This window comes from Lithobates pipiens, unplaced genomic scaffold (genome assembly GCF_037356315.1).
Source record: "Lithobates pipiens isolate NorthernLeopardFrog02 unplaced genomic scaffold, aLitPip1_a1.2 Scaffold_28, whole genome shotgun sequence".
NCBI lineage: Eukaryota > Metazoa > Chordata > Amphibia > Anura > Ranidae > Lithobates > Lithobates pipiens.
This window is the reverse complement of record NW_027507789.1, coordinates 28,127,932-28,147,910: the sequence shown is the minus strand read 5'-3', so window position 1 is coordinate 28,147,910 and position 19,979 is coordinate 28,127,932. Positions and strand designations below refer to the sequence as shown.

At 42.2% G+C, this 19,979-nt stretch overlaps 1 protein-coding gene across 4 annotated transcripts in view; it reads left to right on the top strand.

Annotated features, from left to right (window-relative positions):
- The window catches only part of STXBP4 (syntaxin binding protein 4), a 184,025-nt gene that overhangs the window by 52,809 nt on the left and 111,237 nt on the right, over window positions 1-19,979 (top strand). For all 4 annotated transcript variants that reach the window (XM_077458947.1, XM_077458949.1, XM_077458948.1 and 1 more), the window contains exons 10-11: window positions 571-660; window positions 15,828-15,893. In XM_077458947.1, coding sequence (XP_077315073.1) covers window positions 571-660; window positions 15,828-15,893 — 156 coding nt within the window. The remainder of the gene's footprint in view (window positions 1-570; window positions 661-15,827; window positions 15,894-19,979) is intronic.

Here is a 19,979-nt window from a genome sequence, read left to right as displayed (position 1 = left end):
AACATCTTTCACATTATACAAAAAAATTGGGCTAACTTTACTGTTTTCGTTTTTTCTTTTTATTTAATTAAAGTGTATTTTTTTTCCCCCCCAAAAAAATTGCGTTTGAAAGACCGCTGTGCAAATACAGTGTGACATAAAATATTACAACAACCAACATTTTAGGGACCCTGCTAAAAAAAAAATATAATGTTTGAAGTAATTGTCTAGCAAAAAATACTGATTTTAACTTGTAAATGACAAGTGTCAGAAAAAGGTTTAGTCTTTAAGTGGTTAAACTTCCCTCATTTACATACCGAAGTTCATTCCTTTGATCTAAAAGAACTATATGTTACAATGTTTCTCTTTATGGCGATGTTGTGAGAAATGTGTCAGGTTATCTGGTTTGCTTGTTTTTTTGACAGCTGTCATCTTGGGCAGAGAACTCTCTGCTCTGAATCAAGGAAATGCTTTTTTAAGATCGGTCGGGGGGTAGATTCTTTAAAAATTGATCGTGCAGCTCTATCATACCCTATTCAACAACTTGGCTACAGTAGGAGTTCTGTAATGCACCTTGTTTTATTTTTGCAGATGCAGTCATGTGATCTCTCAGAAAAGGATGAAATTAACAAACTGAAGAGAGAAAGAGATGAGGCACGTGCCCAGTTAAAAATGCTGAAGGTAAGCAAGGAATATTATGTATGCGTTTAGTGTATTTTAGGTGTGTTATTTTCTTATAAAAACCTGCCTTGTGTGGACATCCAACAGCCCTGAGAACTGCTGGGTGCTGCCATATATAATGAGATGTCATCAGCAGGCCTAAAACTGTCACTCAAGTTACACTCCATAGTTTTGCCCTTCACTTCTCACTTCTCCCTGGCTGCTTCAGAAAAGATTATATAGGGAAATGAAAGGTGGAGGTGCTGTGTCAATGCCTGTGAACCAAGCGTGGATGCTCTCAATCCCTTCCTCCCCTTTTGATATGGAATGAGGCATTAGAGGAAGTTCCAAACTATTAGAAAGAGTTGGAAGCTGGGGAGGATCAAGAAAGCTCTATAGATGGGTCTTTCCATGAGGAATTTCAGGGTCCAGGGCTATATGCTTCCTTGTGAATGTGGTACACATCAATGCTAAGCTGCTGCTACTGGAATCCTCACTGATTGTGGGTCCTAGGGGCCACCAAAAAATTCTCAAATCTTACCTGGTGCACCCTTACTTGCAGGAGTTTGTTTTCTAATTCGTCTCACCGGAAGACACAGTTTTCATATGCCCATGCCAAAAAACATGAATCAGACCGAAGGCAGAAGTACAGTTAAATCATACTTGTTTAATCAAAAAAGTAAATAGAACAAACATAGTCAAAACATAGCCAAAGTTTGGTATCCGGAATGGATAGTCAGACAAGCCAGAAATTCAGGAAGCCAGGGAACAGCGTAATGAACAGCAAGCAGGATCTGGAGCCAGAAAAAATGTCAGCCAAGCAAGTCTTTAACAGGAACGCAGGAGATGGTCTCTGTGATGTTGACCAAGGCGAAGGCAGAGATCATCTGGGCTGGACAGCTTAAGTAGGCAGGGCTGACGAGCAGGATATCAACAGGTGAGATACTGTGGAGAGATAGGAGCTAGCAATTATCCGACAGCTGAGCGGCAAGCTCAGAGAAAGAAGGGTTGAGCCCAGCCCTGACAGCCCATTAGTACCTCACAGAAGTGGATTTTTTTCAAGAATTGTGGTTCTTTAGCTGTGGACCCAGTAATTTCCTACTTGAAAGAAAATCCTGATGGTCCCAGCCTTTTCTCACTTTCTACTGGCACTATAGCTGATAAATAGGAAAAAAAGAAAATCCTGACAAAGGGCTCAAACCTGAAACGCGTTTGGTACCGAAAAATTGTTTCAGAATTGGGGAGTAACATTTACACATTTTATGCTTGCAATGAATTCACTTTGTGATTTTTGTTTTTGTTTTTTGTCCATTAATTTGTTTTAACTGATCATCACATGTGTGACTGATCGAATTTTAAATGTATCCATTAAACGCTTTTCTACTCTATCAATGGTATTGTTACATAGTTATATAGTTAGTCAGGTTGAAAAAAGACCAAGTCCATCCAGTTCAACCATAAAAAAAAAAATAAAAAAATATCCAATCCAATATACCCAATTCTATACCCACAGTACCCACAAAAAACCCCAGCAGAGCATGCTCCAATTTGCTACAGCAGGGGAAGAAATTCCTTCCTGATTCCCCCCCCAAGGGGCAATCGGATTTTCCCTGACACTACATTTATTTTTGAGAAAGTTTACTTACCTTACAGCATAGACTGCAGTAAGGTACAAAAAAAAACTAAAAACTTTAATATTTAAAAAATAAAACCTTTTAATAGTTGAAACAATCTGTAAAAAACTCATTTATCTTTGTATCTATAAGCACGCGAATACACAGCAAACACACATAAACACATGTAAATGTATATTAAATTAACTTGGTAAACAATTTAAAATAAATAAAAAATCATTCCCAAAAAGTCACTGCAAACCCAAGTAAAATGCACTGAAAACATTGCAAATGCATGTAATCGCACATGCAGAAACGCACAGTGAACATGGGGATTGTTGCAAAATCAAGCCCATATATGTATTTCATCTGTATATTTAGCTGTTGGCCTGGAGTTTCATTTTAAAGTGTTACTAAACTAAATGATTTTTATTTTTTTTAAATAACAAACATGTTATACTTACATGCTCTGTGCAGTGGTATTGCTTAGAGTGGCCCCCGATCCTCCTCTTCTGGGGTCCCCGGCGGCGATCTTGGCTCCTCCTCTTCTGCTTGACTACCATAGCCAGCTGCTGGGGAGAGGTAGTCCCTGCGCTCCTCGAGCTGTGTGTCTGTGGAGCTGCGTTCCATAGACGTATACAGCGGGACTTCGGCCCGCCCACCACTTTCTCTGATTGACAACAGCGAGAGCCAATGGCTCCTGCTCGACTGCTGTGTAAAGAGCAAGTAAGGGGAGAAAAGATCTAGCCCTCCACAGCGCTGATCTCTTCTCCAATCTCTTCCCCTTCACACAGGGAAGGGGGGCACAGGGACATTGAAAACGTTTTTACCTTAATGCAAGCAATGCATTAAGGTAAAAAATGTTTTTAGGTTTAGTAACACTTTAAGTCCTGTATCTTATCTTATCATTTGTATGCTCAAAGTTGAACTGCAGATGCTTGATGTCAAAGTGGCTCTTTTCCTTCAGAACTGCATTTGTTTCTGTATTTGGCTTCGCTGGGGTGATCATGATGTCGGAGTTGTAATGCGGCGTGTTGCTGATAGTTGGCTTCTTTTTTTTCTTTCTTGTAACTCAAAGAATAAATCTAGTTATATTTTTCTGTTTTCTTGGCTTTCAAACTGGGAGTCGACCGATATAGTTTTTTCAGGACTGATACCGATTTTTCGGCTGCCTTTCAGGCCGATAGCCAATACTGTGTGTCGATATTCTGTAGATTTAAAAAAAAAAAATTATTTTTACACTGTCCTTTAAAAAAAAAAAAAAAAAAAAGTTTTTTTATCACTCTAAGGCCCCTTTCACACCGGGCGGTGCAGGCGCAAAACTGCGCTATTTTTAGCACCGCTTTACCATCGTTTTAGTGGCGCTATTCAGCCACTAGCAGGGTGATTTTAACCCCCTGCTAGCGGACAAAAAAGTATAGCCACGCTTCCCCCATTGATTTCAATGGGCAGGAGTGGTTTACGAGCGGTGTATACACCGCTCCAAAGATGCTGCTTGAAGGAGTTTTTTTAACGGCCTGCAAGCGCACCGCTCCAGTGTGAAAGCCCTCGGAGATACAGGAGAGGCGCTTTACAGGCGATATGCAGGCGCTATGTAGAGCCTGCAAAGTGCCCAGTGTGAAAGGGGTCTTATTGCTGTCACAAGGAATGTAAACATCCCTTGTTACAGTAATAGGCAGTGACAGGCACTCTTTATGGAGGGATCTGGGGTCTATAAGACCCCAAACCCCTCTTCTGAAAGTATTCAAAACGCCAAGATCGGCCTTTTTGAATACTTACTACTTTAAAACTGGATGCCAGTAATCCGGAAGTGATGTCATGACATTGCTTCCGGGCTACTGCATCTGAGACCTGAACAAAGGCGATTTCTGGTTTTGGACCCGTGCAGAGAGGTGGGGTGTATGCTCCTGCTGCTTGCCATAACGGCAGAGTGGTTGCTTAGCTGCATCGTTGGTTGTTACAAGAAAGCCAACCATCCGCTCTAAAGAATGGTACCAGGGAGATGCATGCATCCCACCGGTACATCCCCTTGAAGCAATATCGGTAATATTGGTAAGTTTGTGATCTATACTGATTCTTCAAAAAAAGTGAATATCGGCCGTATTGATAGTTGGTCGATCCCTATTTCAATCCAAGTAGGAAGCACTATAGTGACAAGGTAATTATATCATGAAACTATGAAGGTCAAAAAAAGAATCAAAATTGAAACTCTTGATATTGCATACGAGGTCACAACCCAGCTGCTTAGTAGTTGTGCTGAGACATTTTTTCTATCCACATATTGGATTTATAGCTTCAGAAATTCAGCTACTTTGTAAAAACTGCAGGCGTACCATGAGTTCAATCTAATGCAATGCCTTGTAGACTTATCTCTGTTATTTTATTCTGACAGGTTTATTGTGCTCCAGTAAGATGGCTTCTGGAGCTCTAATGCCACGTACACATGACTGGACTTTTCCACAGAAAAGGTCCAACGAATCTAATCCGTCTGAAAATTTGATTGTGTGTGGGCTCCATCGGACCATACCTGTCCAAAAAAATCTGACGGACTTTAGAAATAGAACATGTTTCAAATTTTTCGCCCGGAACTCCGCCGGACCCTATCGAGAAATCCGTTTGTATGCTAGTCCGACGTACAAAAACCAACACTAGGGCAGCTATTACCTACTGGCTATGAACTTCCTTATTCTTCATCAGGAAGACCGTTGGACCTAGTCCGTCAAAAAGTCAGGTCGTGTGTACACGGCATAACACTGGTCCTCTCATCGCTTTCAAGAGCAGAATCGCTGGAACTGCTGTGCCTGTTCCTCCCACCTCTGCCCATTCACAGAAGCCTTTGTATTGTATTTTGTGAATGAGTTTACATAATACAAAGGCTTTTGTGAATGGGCAGCGGAAGGACAGGCATAGTTGCTTTGCTTGCTTCTCTCCTCTCACAACCAGAGTGGATCTTCTGGGAGTGCAATAAGCCTGTCACATTTAAGCAATAGAAATACTGTAAGTCCCATTGTGACATGCACCTAATTGGATTTAATTCATAGTGTGGGTGTACTTTTTGGAAGTTGCTGAATTCCTGGAATTCAGCTTAACCACTTCCAGTCCAAGCCAAGACATTCCTCTCCATGGAAAATCATATTTTGTTTACTAGAAAATTACTGGGGACCCCCCCCCCCCCCCCAAAAAAAAAAAAAATATATATATAATATTTTTTTTTTTTAGTAGAGACCATAGAGAATAAAATAGCACACTGTATTTTCAAATACATTATTTTGTCTAAAAAAACAAAAAAAAAACTTTAATTTTAATACAAGAAAACATAATAGATATCCCAATTTTTTTTTTGTAAAAGATAATGTTACGCCAATAGATAAATAGGTACCAAACATGCCATGCTTTAAAATTGTGCACACTCATGGAATGGCGCAAGACTACGGTACTTAAAAATAGTTTTATAAATGTTTACAGGTTACCAGTTTAGAGTTACAGAGGAGGTCTAATGCTAGAGAGATTGCTCTCACGCTAACGATTTTGGGGGAAAAAATTACGCATTTAATTTGCATACAGTGTTTGTCACGTACCTAGTTGTAGAGCCTGGAATGCAGGGATCGGCCTCTCGTATCCCCCTGGCTAATGAACCCCTGGAGATGGGGAACAGGTATTCAAAAGTTCAGGGGGCACAAGTGCCTGGCAGATGGAGACTGGTCCAGATGATCAGCTGGGCACCGACAGCGGGTTGGTAGAGCTGGTAGGATTGATCAGTAGCGGGCAGGCACCCGTGGATGGACTGCTGGGCAGGTAGTCGTCAGGAGGCACCAGGAACCCAATGGGTAAACAGAAGCGGGAGTATCGGGTACAGGCCGGGTCAGCAGGAGTCGGTCAGCGAGGTACAAGGGATGAGGCAGAGACGTGGTCAGGCAAGCAGAGGTCGTAGACAGGCAGCAATGGATCGGAGTCAAGGAACAGGCCGGGTATCAGGAAACCAGAGTAACGGGTACAGATTCAGACAACAAGATCACGGACACGCTGTAGACTGGACAGCACGGGTGGAAGGGAGCCAGTGACTAAAGGCCTTAGGGCGCCAAACAGACGTACGACGGGTCAGCGCGTCCCCGCAAGGGAACGTGTTCCCGTTCGTGACCCACGAGCGCGTGCACGTTCGTCCGGGTCGACGCGAGTGCGTTCGTCGGCTTTAGCGCGCGTCAAAGGGAAATGACGGCCTCTCCACGACGGAACTCTACAGGTAAGTCTCTTACATACGACCGAGGTGCCCGAGCGGTCGTGACAGTGTTGTATGACTGCGCAATTGTTAAAGCAATGCAGTGCTGTATAGCAAAATTGGCCTGGTCAGGGGGGTAAATCTTCCAGAGGTCAAGTGGTTAAGGAAGGCATTTTTGTTGGTCCATGGATCAGATACATTATTAATGATGAGCTGTTTGAAGATCTGTTAGTGAAGCCAGAGAATATCTCCTGGCAAGCATTCTTGGCAACTTCAGAGCATTTCATTTAGTTGGCTGAAAATCTCCTTATAGCATATAAGACTATGAACAACATCTCCCTGAACATTCATTTTCTGCATTCACATTTGGACTTCCTTCCTGAAAAACTAGGTGCAGTGAGTGAGGAACATGGTGAAACGTTTCACCAGGACATTGTCACAATGGAAAAACGGCATCAATGCAGCTAGAGTCTATCAATGCTAGCTAGGCTATTGTTGGATAGTCGAGTGGGATGCACTGGACATCGAGTAACAATAAAAATCAGCAGCAAAATACCTTTATCTCAGTTGAACTCATGCATTGTGTTGGAAAAATTATGCCATTAAATACATTAACCATTTAGCGATCGCCCCGCGTACATTTACTGCGACAGGGTGGGCGCTCTGTGCCAGATCACATTCCTGGTACATGATCTGCCACTTTCGGGTCTGGGGCGTGCACTGACAACAAACTCCCTCTGTGACTGGACACAGCAGGAGCCAATCAGCAGGTCTGGAGGATTCGATGTCCGCCAGGACCTGCCAATCGTTTGGAATACAAGCAGAACAGCGACGTGCCTATGTAAACAAGACAGATTGTGGTTCTGTTGGCAGAGAAAGCTTTGATCCTGTCTTTCTGCAAAGCAGGAGCAGGGATCTTTGCCTTCCTCTAGTCAAAGCACCTCCCCCACAGTGTGTAAGCACAACCTAGGGCCAAGTGATGGGGAACCTTGGCACCCCAGATGTTTTGGAACTAAATTTCCTATGATGCTCAACATCGCTGCAAAGTGCATGAGCATCATGGGAAATGTAGTTCCAAAACATCTGTGGTGCCAAGGTTCGCCATCACTGATCTAGGCATACATTTAACCCTTTGATCGTCTCCAATGTTAACCCCTTCCCTGCCAGCATCATTAGTACAGTGACGGCGCATATTTTGTAGCGCTGATCACTGTATTAGTGTCACTGGTCCCCAAAAAGTGTCGGATGTCCGATTTTTATGCCGCAATATCACAGTTATGCTATATGTCACTGATTGCCACCATTACTAGTAAAAAAATAAAAAAAATCTTAAAATATTAAAAAATATCCCATAGTTTAATTGCTTCAGCCCCGAAAGATTTTACCCCTTTCCTGACCAGAGTGATTTTTGCGATTCGGCACTGCGTCGCTTTAACTGACAATTGCGCGGTCGTTCGACGTTGTACACAAACAAAATTCATGTTCTTTTTTTTCCCCACAAATAGAGCTTTCTTTTGGTGGTATTTGATCACCTCGATTTTTTTATTTTTTGTGCTATAAACAAAAAAAGAGCGAAAATTTTGAAAAAAAAGCATTATTTTTTACTTTTTGCTATAATAAATATCCCCCAAAAATTATATAAAAAAATGATTTTTTTCCTCAGTTTAGGCATGACACGTTTGCTGGGAGAGCGGTGGACATCGAGTCCACGGGGACGGTTACGCCAACCCCACCAATTAAAGGGGACGTACATGTAAGCCCATTTGCCCACCGCTACCGGCGTGCAGCGGTCGGCAAGTGGTTAAATTAAGTCAGCAGCTACAAACACTGTATCTGCTGACTTTTAATAAGGACACTTACCTGATCTGGGTGCCTGCGATGTCAGCCGCCCGAGGCTGACCATCCCCCAGCTCTCGGGTCCCGGCGCTGCCATTCCAACGAAGGGAAACAAGTAGTGGAGCCTTGCGGCTTCACTGCCCATTTCCTACTGCGCGAGTCACGCAGCACTTTGAGAATGGGGCACGCTGTGTTCTGGGACAAACACAGTTCCCAGAACACACCGCGCCCCATTCACTAGAAGGCGACGTGAGGAGGAGAAGACTGAAGATCACCGTGGAATAGGAAGAGGCAGATTAGGATGATCTGCCTAGCAACAGGCATTTCTGGTAAGTTAAACATTTGTTTTCCCGTCTTTTTTTAGGAACATTTTTAGGCAATTTTTATTTTTAATTTTTTTTTGAGTGGCCCTCCACTTTTAAGGATGCTATACCTTTTGCCCAAATCAATCAACATACGCTTATTATTTTTTTTTTTTTACCAAAAATATGTACAAAAATACATATTGGCCTTCATTTATGAAGATATTTGATTTATTACATTTTTTCATTGGGTTGTTTTAAAGCAGAAAAAAAAAATATATATATATATATTTTTATATAATTCAAAATTGTCAGGCTTTTTTTGTTTATAGTGCAAAAAAAATATGCAGAGGCGATCCAGACAAAAAAATGCAGAGGTAATCAAATACCACCAAAAGAAATCTCTATTTGTGAGAAACAAAGGACACACCTTTTATTTGGGTACAGCGCCGCACGACCGCGCAATTGTCAAAGTAACACCATTCCGCATCATGAAAAATAGCCTGGTCAGGAAGGGGGTAAAACCTTCCGGAGCTCAGGGGGTTAAAAGTTAATTTCGTATTTCTCAAGATTATATATCAGAAATGATACTTATTCAGTTTGAAGGGGTCAATCATAAATACCCAAAAATTTTTGAGGATGAAAAACTTTTCAAAAAAATGTGTCGGATGTAGTGTACGCCCCCTAGGACTGGGCCCTCAAATGGTTATCATTTAAAGGTTACCATTTAGGGCTCTGTGTCCTTTGCCAGGTTTCTCTGCATCATTAGCAGAAAGAGAAGAAAAGAGCTGATTACACCTAACAAGCTTTAAAAGGCTTTATAGGAGAACACTCCGTTCTTGTACGCTGTCCATTTGTGCCTGGTATTGTTTATAATCTGAATTAGCAGTTGCTGCTTGGTAGAGTAAATCTCAGGTCAAGGAGCGCTGGGCGAGGCACTTACGTTGAGCTGTGTTGCAGAATGGCAGTAATAATGGTGATGAGGGCATGAAAAACAGAAAGGCCACTGAAAGAGAGATATAATAAAGAGGAAAATAAAAGCGCACTCTCCGCTTATGGTAAAGTCACATATTCACTTCATTGTTAAATATTGTTATTAATAGCACGCTTTCCTATTTCTTAGTGCTTTAAAATGAACCAGTTACAAATATAGGTCTTATTCAGGATCATATTTATATGTAGTTTGATAATCTCTCTAGGAGGGGATAGTCATAGCTCCCAACTGTCCCTGATTTCGAAGGAATGTCCCCCTTTCCCTCTTTCCTCCTCATTTGTCCCTCATTTTGGTCTGATCTATATAGATGTATATAAAATGCACTTTTTAGCTTTAAAAAAGTGTTTCCCAGTGCTAAACTCTTCATCCAAATTCAAAATTGCTGCATTTGTCAATTTTAACCACTTCAGCTCCGGACCAATAAATACCTTAAGGACCAGAGGTCTTTTTGCAATTTCGCACTGCGCTGCTTTAACTGGTAATTGCGCGGTCATGCAATATTGCACCCAAACGAAATTTGCGTCCTTTTCTTCCCACAAATAGAGCTTTCTTTTGATGGTATTTGATTGCCTCTGCGATTTTTTTTTTTTGCGATATAAATGGAAAAAGAGCGAAAATTTTGAAAAAAAAAGATATTTTCTTCTTTTTGTTATAAGAAAAATCGAATAAACTAAATTTTAGTCATACATTGAGGGCAAAATTTATTCAGCCACATGTCTTTAGTAAAAAAAATGTCAATAAGCGTATATTTTTTGGTTTGCGCAAAAGTTATAGCGTCTACAAACTAGAGTACATTTTCTGGAATTTACACAGCTTTTAATTTATGACTGCCGATCTCATTTCTTGAGGTGCTAAAATGGCAGGGCAGTACAAATCCCCCCCAAATGACCCCATTTTGGAAAGTAGACACCCCAAGGAAATTGCTGATGGGTATGTTGAGCCCATTGAATATTTATTTTTTTTGTCCTAAGGGATTGAATAATGACAAAAAAAAAATAAAAATTTTTTTTTACAAAAAGTTGTCACTAAATGATATATTGCTCACACATGCCATGGTTATATGTGGAATTGCACCCCAAAATATATTCCGCTACTTCTCCCGAGTATGGGGATACCACATGTGTGGGACTTTTTGGGAGTCTAGTCGCGCACGGCACCCCGAAAACCAATCACCACCTTCAGGATTTCTAAGGGTGCAAATTTTTGATTTAACTCCTCACTACCTATCACAGTTTCGAAGGCCATAAAATGCCAAAATAGCACAAAACCCCCCAAAATGACCCCATTTTGGAAAGTAGACACCCCAAGCTATTTACTGAGAGGCATGTTGAGTCCATGGAATATTTTATATTTTGCCACAAGTTGCGGGAATATTACAAACTTTTTTTTTTTTGCACCAAGTTGTCACTAAATGATATATTGCTCACACATGCTATGGGCATATGTGAAATGACACCCCAAAATACATTCTGCTGCTTCTCCTGAGTACGGGGATACCACATATGTGGGACTTTTTGGGAGTCTAGTCGCGCACGGCACCCCGAAAACCAATCACCACCTTCAGGATTTCTAAGGGTGCAAATTTTAGATTTAACTCCTCACTACCTATCACAGTTTCGAAGTCCATAAAATGCCAAAATAGCACAAAACCCCCCCAAATGACCCCATTTTGGAAAGTAGACACCCCAAGCTATTTACTGAGAGGCATGTTGAGTCCATGGAATATTTTATATTTTGCCAAAAGTTGCGGGAATATTACAAACTTTTTTTTTTTTGCACAAAGTTGTCACTAAATGATATATTGCTCACACATGCTATGGGCAGAAGTCAAATTACACCCCAAAATAAATTCTGCTGCTTCTCCCGAGTACGGGGATACCACATGTGGGGGACTTTTTGGGAGCCTAGCCACGTACGGGACCCCGAAAACCAAGCACTGCCTTCCGGATTTGAATATAAAATGCTACCAAAAAACCTGTTAGCGATGGCAGGGATCAGGCCTGACTCTGCGATCGCTGCAGTTATGTGTTTAGTGTTTTGTAAGTGACAGTGATCGATCGATACTGCACTTGGGTGGGCTGGGCAGAGGGGCAAAACGCAGGTGCCAGCAGGTATTTGGGCTGATCCCGCTAACAATGCGTTTTTTTGGAACCCTAAACTGCTGGGGACGCTAGTATAGATCTTTTCAGTTTAGATATTGATCTGTTCAGATTCTATACCACTACGGGAGGTGTATGCTTTGTGTGTGGGTGTTAGCGGTACTGGCACTAACCTAGCGCTGCCTGGGGCGACGCAGACCCTGACCCTAAAACCTAATTGATATCACCCGCCGGGTGATCAGGGGGCTAAACCTTTATTGGGTAATAAATGGTGGGTGCCCTGATGCTATAAAAAACAAACTAACCAGAGTCACCCGTAACACTTATACGGTGATCAGTGGTGAAAGGGTTAACTAGGAGCAATCAGGGGGTTCAAATTTTTATTAGGTAGTATATGGGGGTCCCTGGCGCTATATAAAAACCTGACGGGGAACCTAAATAACTAACTGGCTAACCAGCGTCACCAGTGACACTTATACTGTGATCGCTGGTGAAAGGGGGTGAAAGGGTTAACTAGCAGAAATCAGGGGGTTAAAACCATTATTGGGTAGTATATCGGGGTACCTAGCGCTATAAAAACCTGGCGGTGAACCTAAAAAAATAACTAGCTACCTAGCGACTGTAGCGACACTGATGCAGCGATCAGAAAAACGATCGCTTAGTGACACTGGCAAAAGGGGGTGAAAGGGTTAACTAGCGGCAATCAAGGGGTTAAAACCATTATTGGGTAGTATATCGGGGTACCTAGCGATATAAAAACCTGGCGGTGAACCTAAAAAAATAACTAGCTACCTAGCGACACATGCAGCGATCAGAAAAATGATCGCTTAGTGACACTGGCAAAAGGGGGTGAAAGGGTTAACTCTAGGGGCAATCAGGGGGTTAAATCTTTATTGGGGGGTGATAGGGGGCTACCCTGGACCTAACACTAACTGTCCTGACAGTTTTTACTGTCACAACTGACACTGAATGCATTGATCAGTAAAGAAATAATCAATGCAATCAGTGACACTGTGACTGGGGGGGGAGGGGGGGCGGGGGGGGGATCGGGGGGCGATCGGGGGGGGGGGGGTTTGTGTGCCTGTGTGTACCTACATGTCAGTGTAGTGTTGGTGCACACTTACTTTTACTTTTCTCCTCGTAGTCCGGTCAAAAAGACCGCCCCGAGGAGAATGACATCACTTCCTCCTTCCTGTGTAAACAATACACAGGGGAGGAAGCTTCTCATTGGCCAGGAGCGATCCAGAGGGGGTGGCCGAAAACCAACGGCCATCCCCTCATCACGGAGCGCTCCTGGACCAAATCGGACCGCCGTAACCAGCGGGAGGGGGTCCGATCGGACCCCCCACCCGCTGGAAGGCAATCACGTAGATGTACGTGATTGTGCCTGCCTGTGCCATTGTGCTGACGTACATTGGCAATACGGCGGTCCTCAAGTGGTTAAAGAGGAAGTAAACTCTCCCACTCTGATGCTTCTTTTTATTTAGTCCATTATAATAAGTAATTATCAGACTATAGCCACTGTAATCCAGCCCAAATCGCATATTACTTACTGTTTAAAGAAACTTTAAAAAACTTGTTTCCAGGGGTTAGGTAGCGCCATCTTAAGTATTGTCCACAGTGGAGTGTATTTCCGCCCTTACATTGAGCACTTCCTGTACTGTTAACCAAGCCTTCTCAATCCAACGTTTCTATGGCAACCCTGCTTCCCTGTTCATAGCTGACTAGTTTTATTTCATAGTATTTACTTGTGCCGATGTCTGTTTGCCTTTGTCAGACTTAGACTGCAGTAATGGCCAAGTTTAGACTGTATGTGTGGTCACATGGTGTGTAGGAGGAAGCTCTGAGTGATTAGCAGCCTCCTGGCAGTTCAGTGTTGTGCCTTAGGAAGTCCTGATAACAGATAGATAAGCACATAGAGAGTGTGCCGTAAATCAGGGGAGATCTGGGCATGCTCAGTGACTTCATTCTACAGAACAAAAAGGATTACAACAATACTAAGCAAGTAAGGAGATATCTACAAGCAGTGTTCATTAGGGTTTTTTATGCTCATTTACAGGGGACAAAGTTGTGGTGGAGGGTTTACAACCACTTTAAAAGCCAATATAAGGGAATACAGTGGAACATTGGATTACAAACATAATCTGTTCCAGGAGAGGAATCCAAAGCATTCGCATATCAAAGCAAGTTTCCCTATAGAAGTCATGCTGACCCATGTCCACAGCCCATAAGCGCCTATAATGGGTACGTGAGCATCAGAACTAGACCATGGGGCAATGGAAGAAGGTGGCCTGGTGTGATGAATTCAAGAATGGTTTGAGGAATACAACAATGAGTTCAAAATATTGATTTGGCCTCCAAATTCTCCACGTTCTTAATCCAATCAAGTACCAATCAAGCATTGAAAAACAAGGCTAATCCAGGGAGGCCCCACCTCACAACTGACAGGACTTAAAGGATCTGCTACTGATGGGTTGGTGCCAGATATCACCTCATACCTTCAGAGGTCTAGTGGAGTCCATGCTGGGTGGTCCTAATGTTATGGCTGATGGTTATATTTACTACATTTGTCTAAACGTAGAGTGTAAAACCTAGTGGTGTAGATAGCGCACAGATCGTGGAAAGTAGGTTGAAGAATCAAAAATATGGAGCTAATTGGTAAGCAGGAAGGACATGTAGGAGGACAGTGATCATTAAATGTCTGAGAAGTGAATGGAAGTGTGGGCAAGTGGATGAGTATATCACAGACTGTCCTCTTCTATTAATGAAGTTCTCCAGAGGCAAGACTTACCTACCAGAATTCCTAGCTGTACCCGTTTGCCAGTACCATTACAAAGCCAACTTGTGGTGTCACGCTGCCTGATTGGGATCTGTCTAGTGTAGAATAAGTACCGGGGGAACTTCAGTTAAAGAGAGTACATCTTCATTATAGCCTTTTAAAAGGGGCAGAGTCACAAACTACTGTGTTGAAAGCTTCCCATTGTATACCTTATGGGATATATGAAGACTGGGGAGAAATTAAACCTTTCAGTGACCATCTATGATTGAAATATCAGTTTTGGTTAGAATTCCCCTCCCGGTTAAAATAAATTCCCTAAAAGTATATCCCTGTTAAAAATTGTAAATGCTTACCTCTCTGGCTGGAGAGGCTTGAAAATCATCCTATAGACCTCTATAGGGATCGGATGAAGTGTGCTTATCCTTTAACCGCTATGGCCGAATTACGTCATATGACGGCCTCCCCTGTGCACGCTCCCTGCGCGCGCTGTGATCACTAAGTCACAGAGACTCGGGTGATCACCGATCCGAGTAAGGGGTGATCCCGGCCCTTCCCATGTGATCAGCTGTCAGCCAATGACAGCTGATCACATGATCAAAACAAAAGCTCAGTGATCGTTTTTTTTTCTCCTCGCGCTGACAGCGGAGGAGGAAAAAAAAGCTGATCACCGGCTCATCTTAAAGGGACATCGCTCCCAAAATGGAAGAGGCAGTTATGCCTCATTTATGCTATCTGAAAGTGCCCACAAGCCTGAAAGTGCCCACAAGTGCAACCTATCAATGCCCACCAGTGCTGCCAATCAGTGCTACCTAGAAATGCTGCCTATCAGTGTAACCGATCAGTACCCATCCCTGCCACCCATCACTGCCACCTATTGGTGCCCATCAGTCCCGCCTCATCAGCGTACATCAACGACGGACAAAAATTACCCGTTTTAAAATTTTATAACAAAATAAAAAAATAAAAAACTTTTTTTTTTAATTCGGTCCTTTTACATTTTATAAAAATAAAAATAAAATAAAAATCTCACAGGTGATCAAATACCACTGACACAAAGCTCTATTTGGGGGAAAAATTTGATAAAAAATGTAATTTGGGTACAGTGTTGTAGGACCGCGCAATTGTCATTCAAAGTGCATCAACGCTGAAAGCTGAAAATTGGTCTGGATGGGGGGGGGGTTTAAGTGCCCAGTAAGCAAGTTGTTAAAGAAACTCACACCCCCACCCCCCACCATAAATCAGTGGAAAAATGTGAGTGGGTTTTCTGCTTTAGTGGTAAAAAATATATATATATTTTTGTCCACTGTTTAAATTTAATATGTAATACAGCCTTTTCTATTTATTTCCAGGAACAACTCTTGGACTCTGAAAAACAGAACAGTCAGCTTTCTGACGAGCTTACGAGTGTAAAACAGGTTGGTAAGCAGTTATGAGTTTCTGTATAATTATGACTAATGTCTTCAGCAGCAGTGTGAAGCTGGGGCAGCTCTGCCATATTGCTTGTCTAGGTCTTCCTATAACTATTTATTAAAAGAGAAGTATGGCCAAAGCATGCTTCTTTTCTGGGTCACAGGAATGCACTCTGATTCAGCTGATAGTGGGCTTTAGCCGTTCCAAGTTCTGGAAGGATCCCAACTTTGAGGTCAGGATCCACTCAGATACTTGACTGGCAGGCTGCCTAGGCTCTGAGAGCCGCTTCTACCCCCTCCACAGCCCAGCACTCCAGTCAGCACTGGAGGGACACAGCAGAGAGTGATGATTGGCCGTCATCAGTGGTCATGTGCCCAGTTCTTGGTCTTAGAGTCGGCAGGGGACAGCTGCAGCTTTGAACTGATGCTGCAGCCAAAAAAAGGACTATGTATGATCACTTTTTTGATATCCTACATGCTCCTCCTTTAAAGAGGAAGCAAACTTCCTCTGCTGATGCATACTAGCACATTATGCTTTTGCCTTGCAGGAGAAAAAAAATGTCCAGCAGTATACAGCCGCTTTAAAGCGTAAATTCCACCTATATTTTTATGTTGAACACATTTTATAAATGGGGGATAGGGACTTTAAGGAAAACATGGCCTGATAAGGTCCAATAATTCCATCCCTAGGGACTTTAAATGATAACACGGCCTGGTTATATTTTTATGTTACAGCTAAAAACATACACTATGCGGTCTATGTCGGACATTCCACTCCAAAACCATGGATGGCTTTCCACAAGATTTTGTAGTGTGTTTGTGGAAATGTGTGCTGATTTGTAAGGTCAGATACTAATGTTGGATGGCAAGATCTGGTTTACAATCTTCTTTCCAATTCATCTCAAAGGTCTTCAATAGAGTTGGACTTGGGGCTCTCTGATGGCCACTTAAGTTCCTCCACAAGGAGAAATGGGGTTGATTTACTAAAACTGGAGAGTTGTGACTTCAGCTTGTATAATTAAAGTGTTACTAAACCCAGGAGCCTGTGTTCACTATATATCTGGTCTCACACAGCACACAGAGCATGGAAATGCAATGATTTTAGTAAATATAAACTGCTAAATAACTTTTATCATTAGCAGTCTTGTAACTTCTATCAGTGTTTGGGTAAAGCTTGTAATGCTGCGTACACACGATCGGAATTCCGGCCAGAAAAAGACTGATGAGAGCTTTTCATCGGAAAATGCGACCGTGTGTATGCTCCATCGGAATTTAGCTGTCCGAATTTCCGCCAGCCAAAAATTGATAGCATGTTCTCAATTTTCCCGACGGAAAAACTTTCTATCGAAAATTCCGATCGTGTGTATGCAATTCTGACATGCCAAAAATCACGCATGCTCAGATTCAACTATGAGACAGAAGTTATTGGCTACTGGCTATTGAACTTCCTTTTTCTAGTCCCGTTGTACGTCACCGCGTTCTAAACGATCGGAATTTGGTGTGACCGTGTGTAGGCAAGACAGCTTGAGCCAAATTCCGTCGGGAAAACCATCAGAGCTTTTTCCGACGAGAATTCCGATCGTGTGTACGCAGCATAAGAGGTGTTTTCATGCTACCCTGACTGTCCTACGAGGCTGCAGGACCCCAGAACCTCTGTCTGGACAGTGCTGATTGGCCCTGTGCTGATCACATGCACCCTCTCAAGAAAAAAATTCTCTAGCAATACACACCAAACTGAGCATGTGCAGAGTGCCCCCAAGGCTCTGTTCTATCAGGAGATGGATTGGGGGTGGGGGTCAGAGAAGACAGGACCAAACAGCCTTTTTACACAGTGCAGAGGATTAACCCCTGAGGTTCCACAATGAGTATATGAATGCTTTACTGCATATAAAGACTGATTTTACTGTTGTGGATTTAGCAACACTAACTAGTTAAGGACCAAGCCTATTTTTCAGACTTGGTGTTTACAAGTTAAAATCAGTTTGTTATTTTTTGCTAGAAAATTACTTAGACCCCCCTAATATATATGTGTGTATGTATGTATTTATGTATGTATTTATGTATATATATATATATATATATATATATTACAATGTGTGTGTGTGTGTGTGACATGGTTGTTCCAAACTTTTTCCATTTATGGATGATAGAGGCAACTGTGCTCATTGGGACCTTCAATGCTGTAGACATTTTGGTCTGCCTGTTGGTTTTTCAGGCGGACTTGATTGGACACTCCAATCACTTCTATGGAGTGGTGGATGTAAATGGTGACATGTCCGCCGATATCCGACCCAATGCTGTCCATGAAATCCAGATGGATGAAAACCCTATTTTTCATGTGTCTGGGGAATTGGATCGGATGAAAATGGACAGGCAGTTTGACTTCCTCTGATCTTCCATAGAGGACAGCAGGGCTCTGACAGGTACGTCTCTGCACAGTGAGCAGAGATGGACCTGTCATCCTCCTGCCCTAAATAAAGGGAGAGGGGGGAATGTGTACTCATGCATTCTTACCCAAGGGATATATATATATATATATATATATATATATATATATATATATATATATATATATATATATATATATACATTTTTTTATATATATATATATATATATATATATATATCTCTTGTGTCCACAAGAAGGACTTGTGATCAAGGAGGGTTAGTATCAAAGCCCAAACCAGAGTCTATAAGGCTGTACAGGAAATAGAGAAATGGAATGGAAAGACCAGGGGAAAATAATGTAAATCTATTGAATAGAAGATTAGTATCTATAGTATCATATCAAAGGGCACTTTAGAGCAGTGCTCTGTCTCAAGGTCTACCTGTTTCTGCTATATCGGGCATCTCACAAAGGGTCTGACTCAAGATGGCGAACCATGGCCTATTCCCTGAGATTGCCTCTATATAAGGGATATGTAGATGGGGGAGGTAGGTAGTCCTGAAAGCTGCCCCCAGGTAAAAGCCTGAACTGACCTAAAAGACTCTGAGGGTGCGGGCGGGTTCCTCTCCCCAGTAAATGTCCGGATCATCCAGCTGAGGAACGGACAGGTGATGGAGCAGTAAAGAGTTACAGATGAAGCCTCCTGAACTGTGATCCGGTGCCTAACAGGCCATGGACCAGCACCGGTTGAGAACCTCTGCTGTAAAGGATTTTAAAAAATATAATTTTTTTTAAACTAAAACCATCTTTGTTTTCCATTTAATTGGATACAAATGTGAGCCTTGTTCTGCAAATTAGCAGCAAACACCGCTGGCAAAAAAAGCAATAGCTATATGCAATTAGTGCATGAGATTTATTTGTTTGCTTAATGTCTTTTATCTTTGACCAGTTCGTATTTTCCTTAGTTCTTCTTCATCAAGCATAATTATCTGAAGACTTGCCTCCTTTCATCAGGAATTGATGGATAGCGGTACGGCTATGTTAATGGGGCACTGACACTTTTTCTGTAACTGGTATGCTTAGGGCGGTATCACGATATAACACTTCCTACAAGAACCATCTTCCTGAAAGCATTCAGTTAGCACCCTAGTTTCTGTGTCCTTCTAATTAGTAACACATGGGTGTAAATGGTACTTTGTTTGTATATGCAGAAGCAGAATTCCAGCCAAAAATCACAAGATCAAAACGAATAACAAAGTATATTTTTAAGCCCCTTCCCAGAGCTAACTGGGTCCATTGGGTGTAATCTTACAAAATTAACCCTAGCATTTCTTTTATTCAAAACCTCATTAACCACTTAACGCAGAATCATGTATACGCAAGGTGGTATCAAAACGTTTGGAGACTAGTTTTGTAACACGCCAACAGATGGCAGCACAAGGTTCACACACAGTCACCAACCTCCAAGTCAGTGTGCTAAAACACATCGTCCTGTGTACATTGGGAGATGTGCAACTGGTGCTATTCCGACCAAGTGTGTTACCACGTCTGCTATTTCATCAGAGACATTTGACATGATTCGGCAAGTTTAAGGCGATGCTGCAATGAGTCTTTTCAAGATGTTTTGAGTGGCAGGCGTGCTTCAAGTGGTAAAGAACATCACTAGAAGACGGCGAGATCAGGAAGACCTTCAATGGGCTCAACTT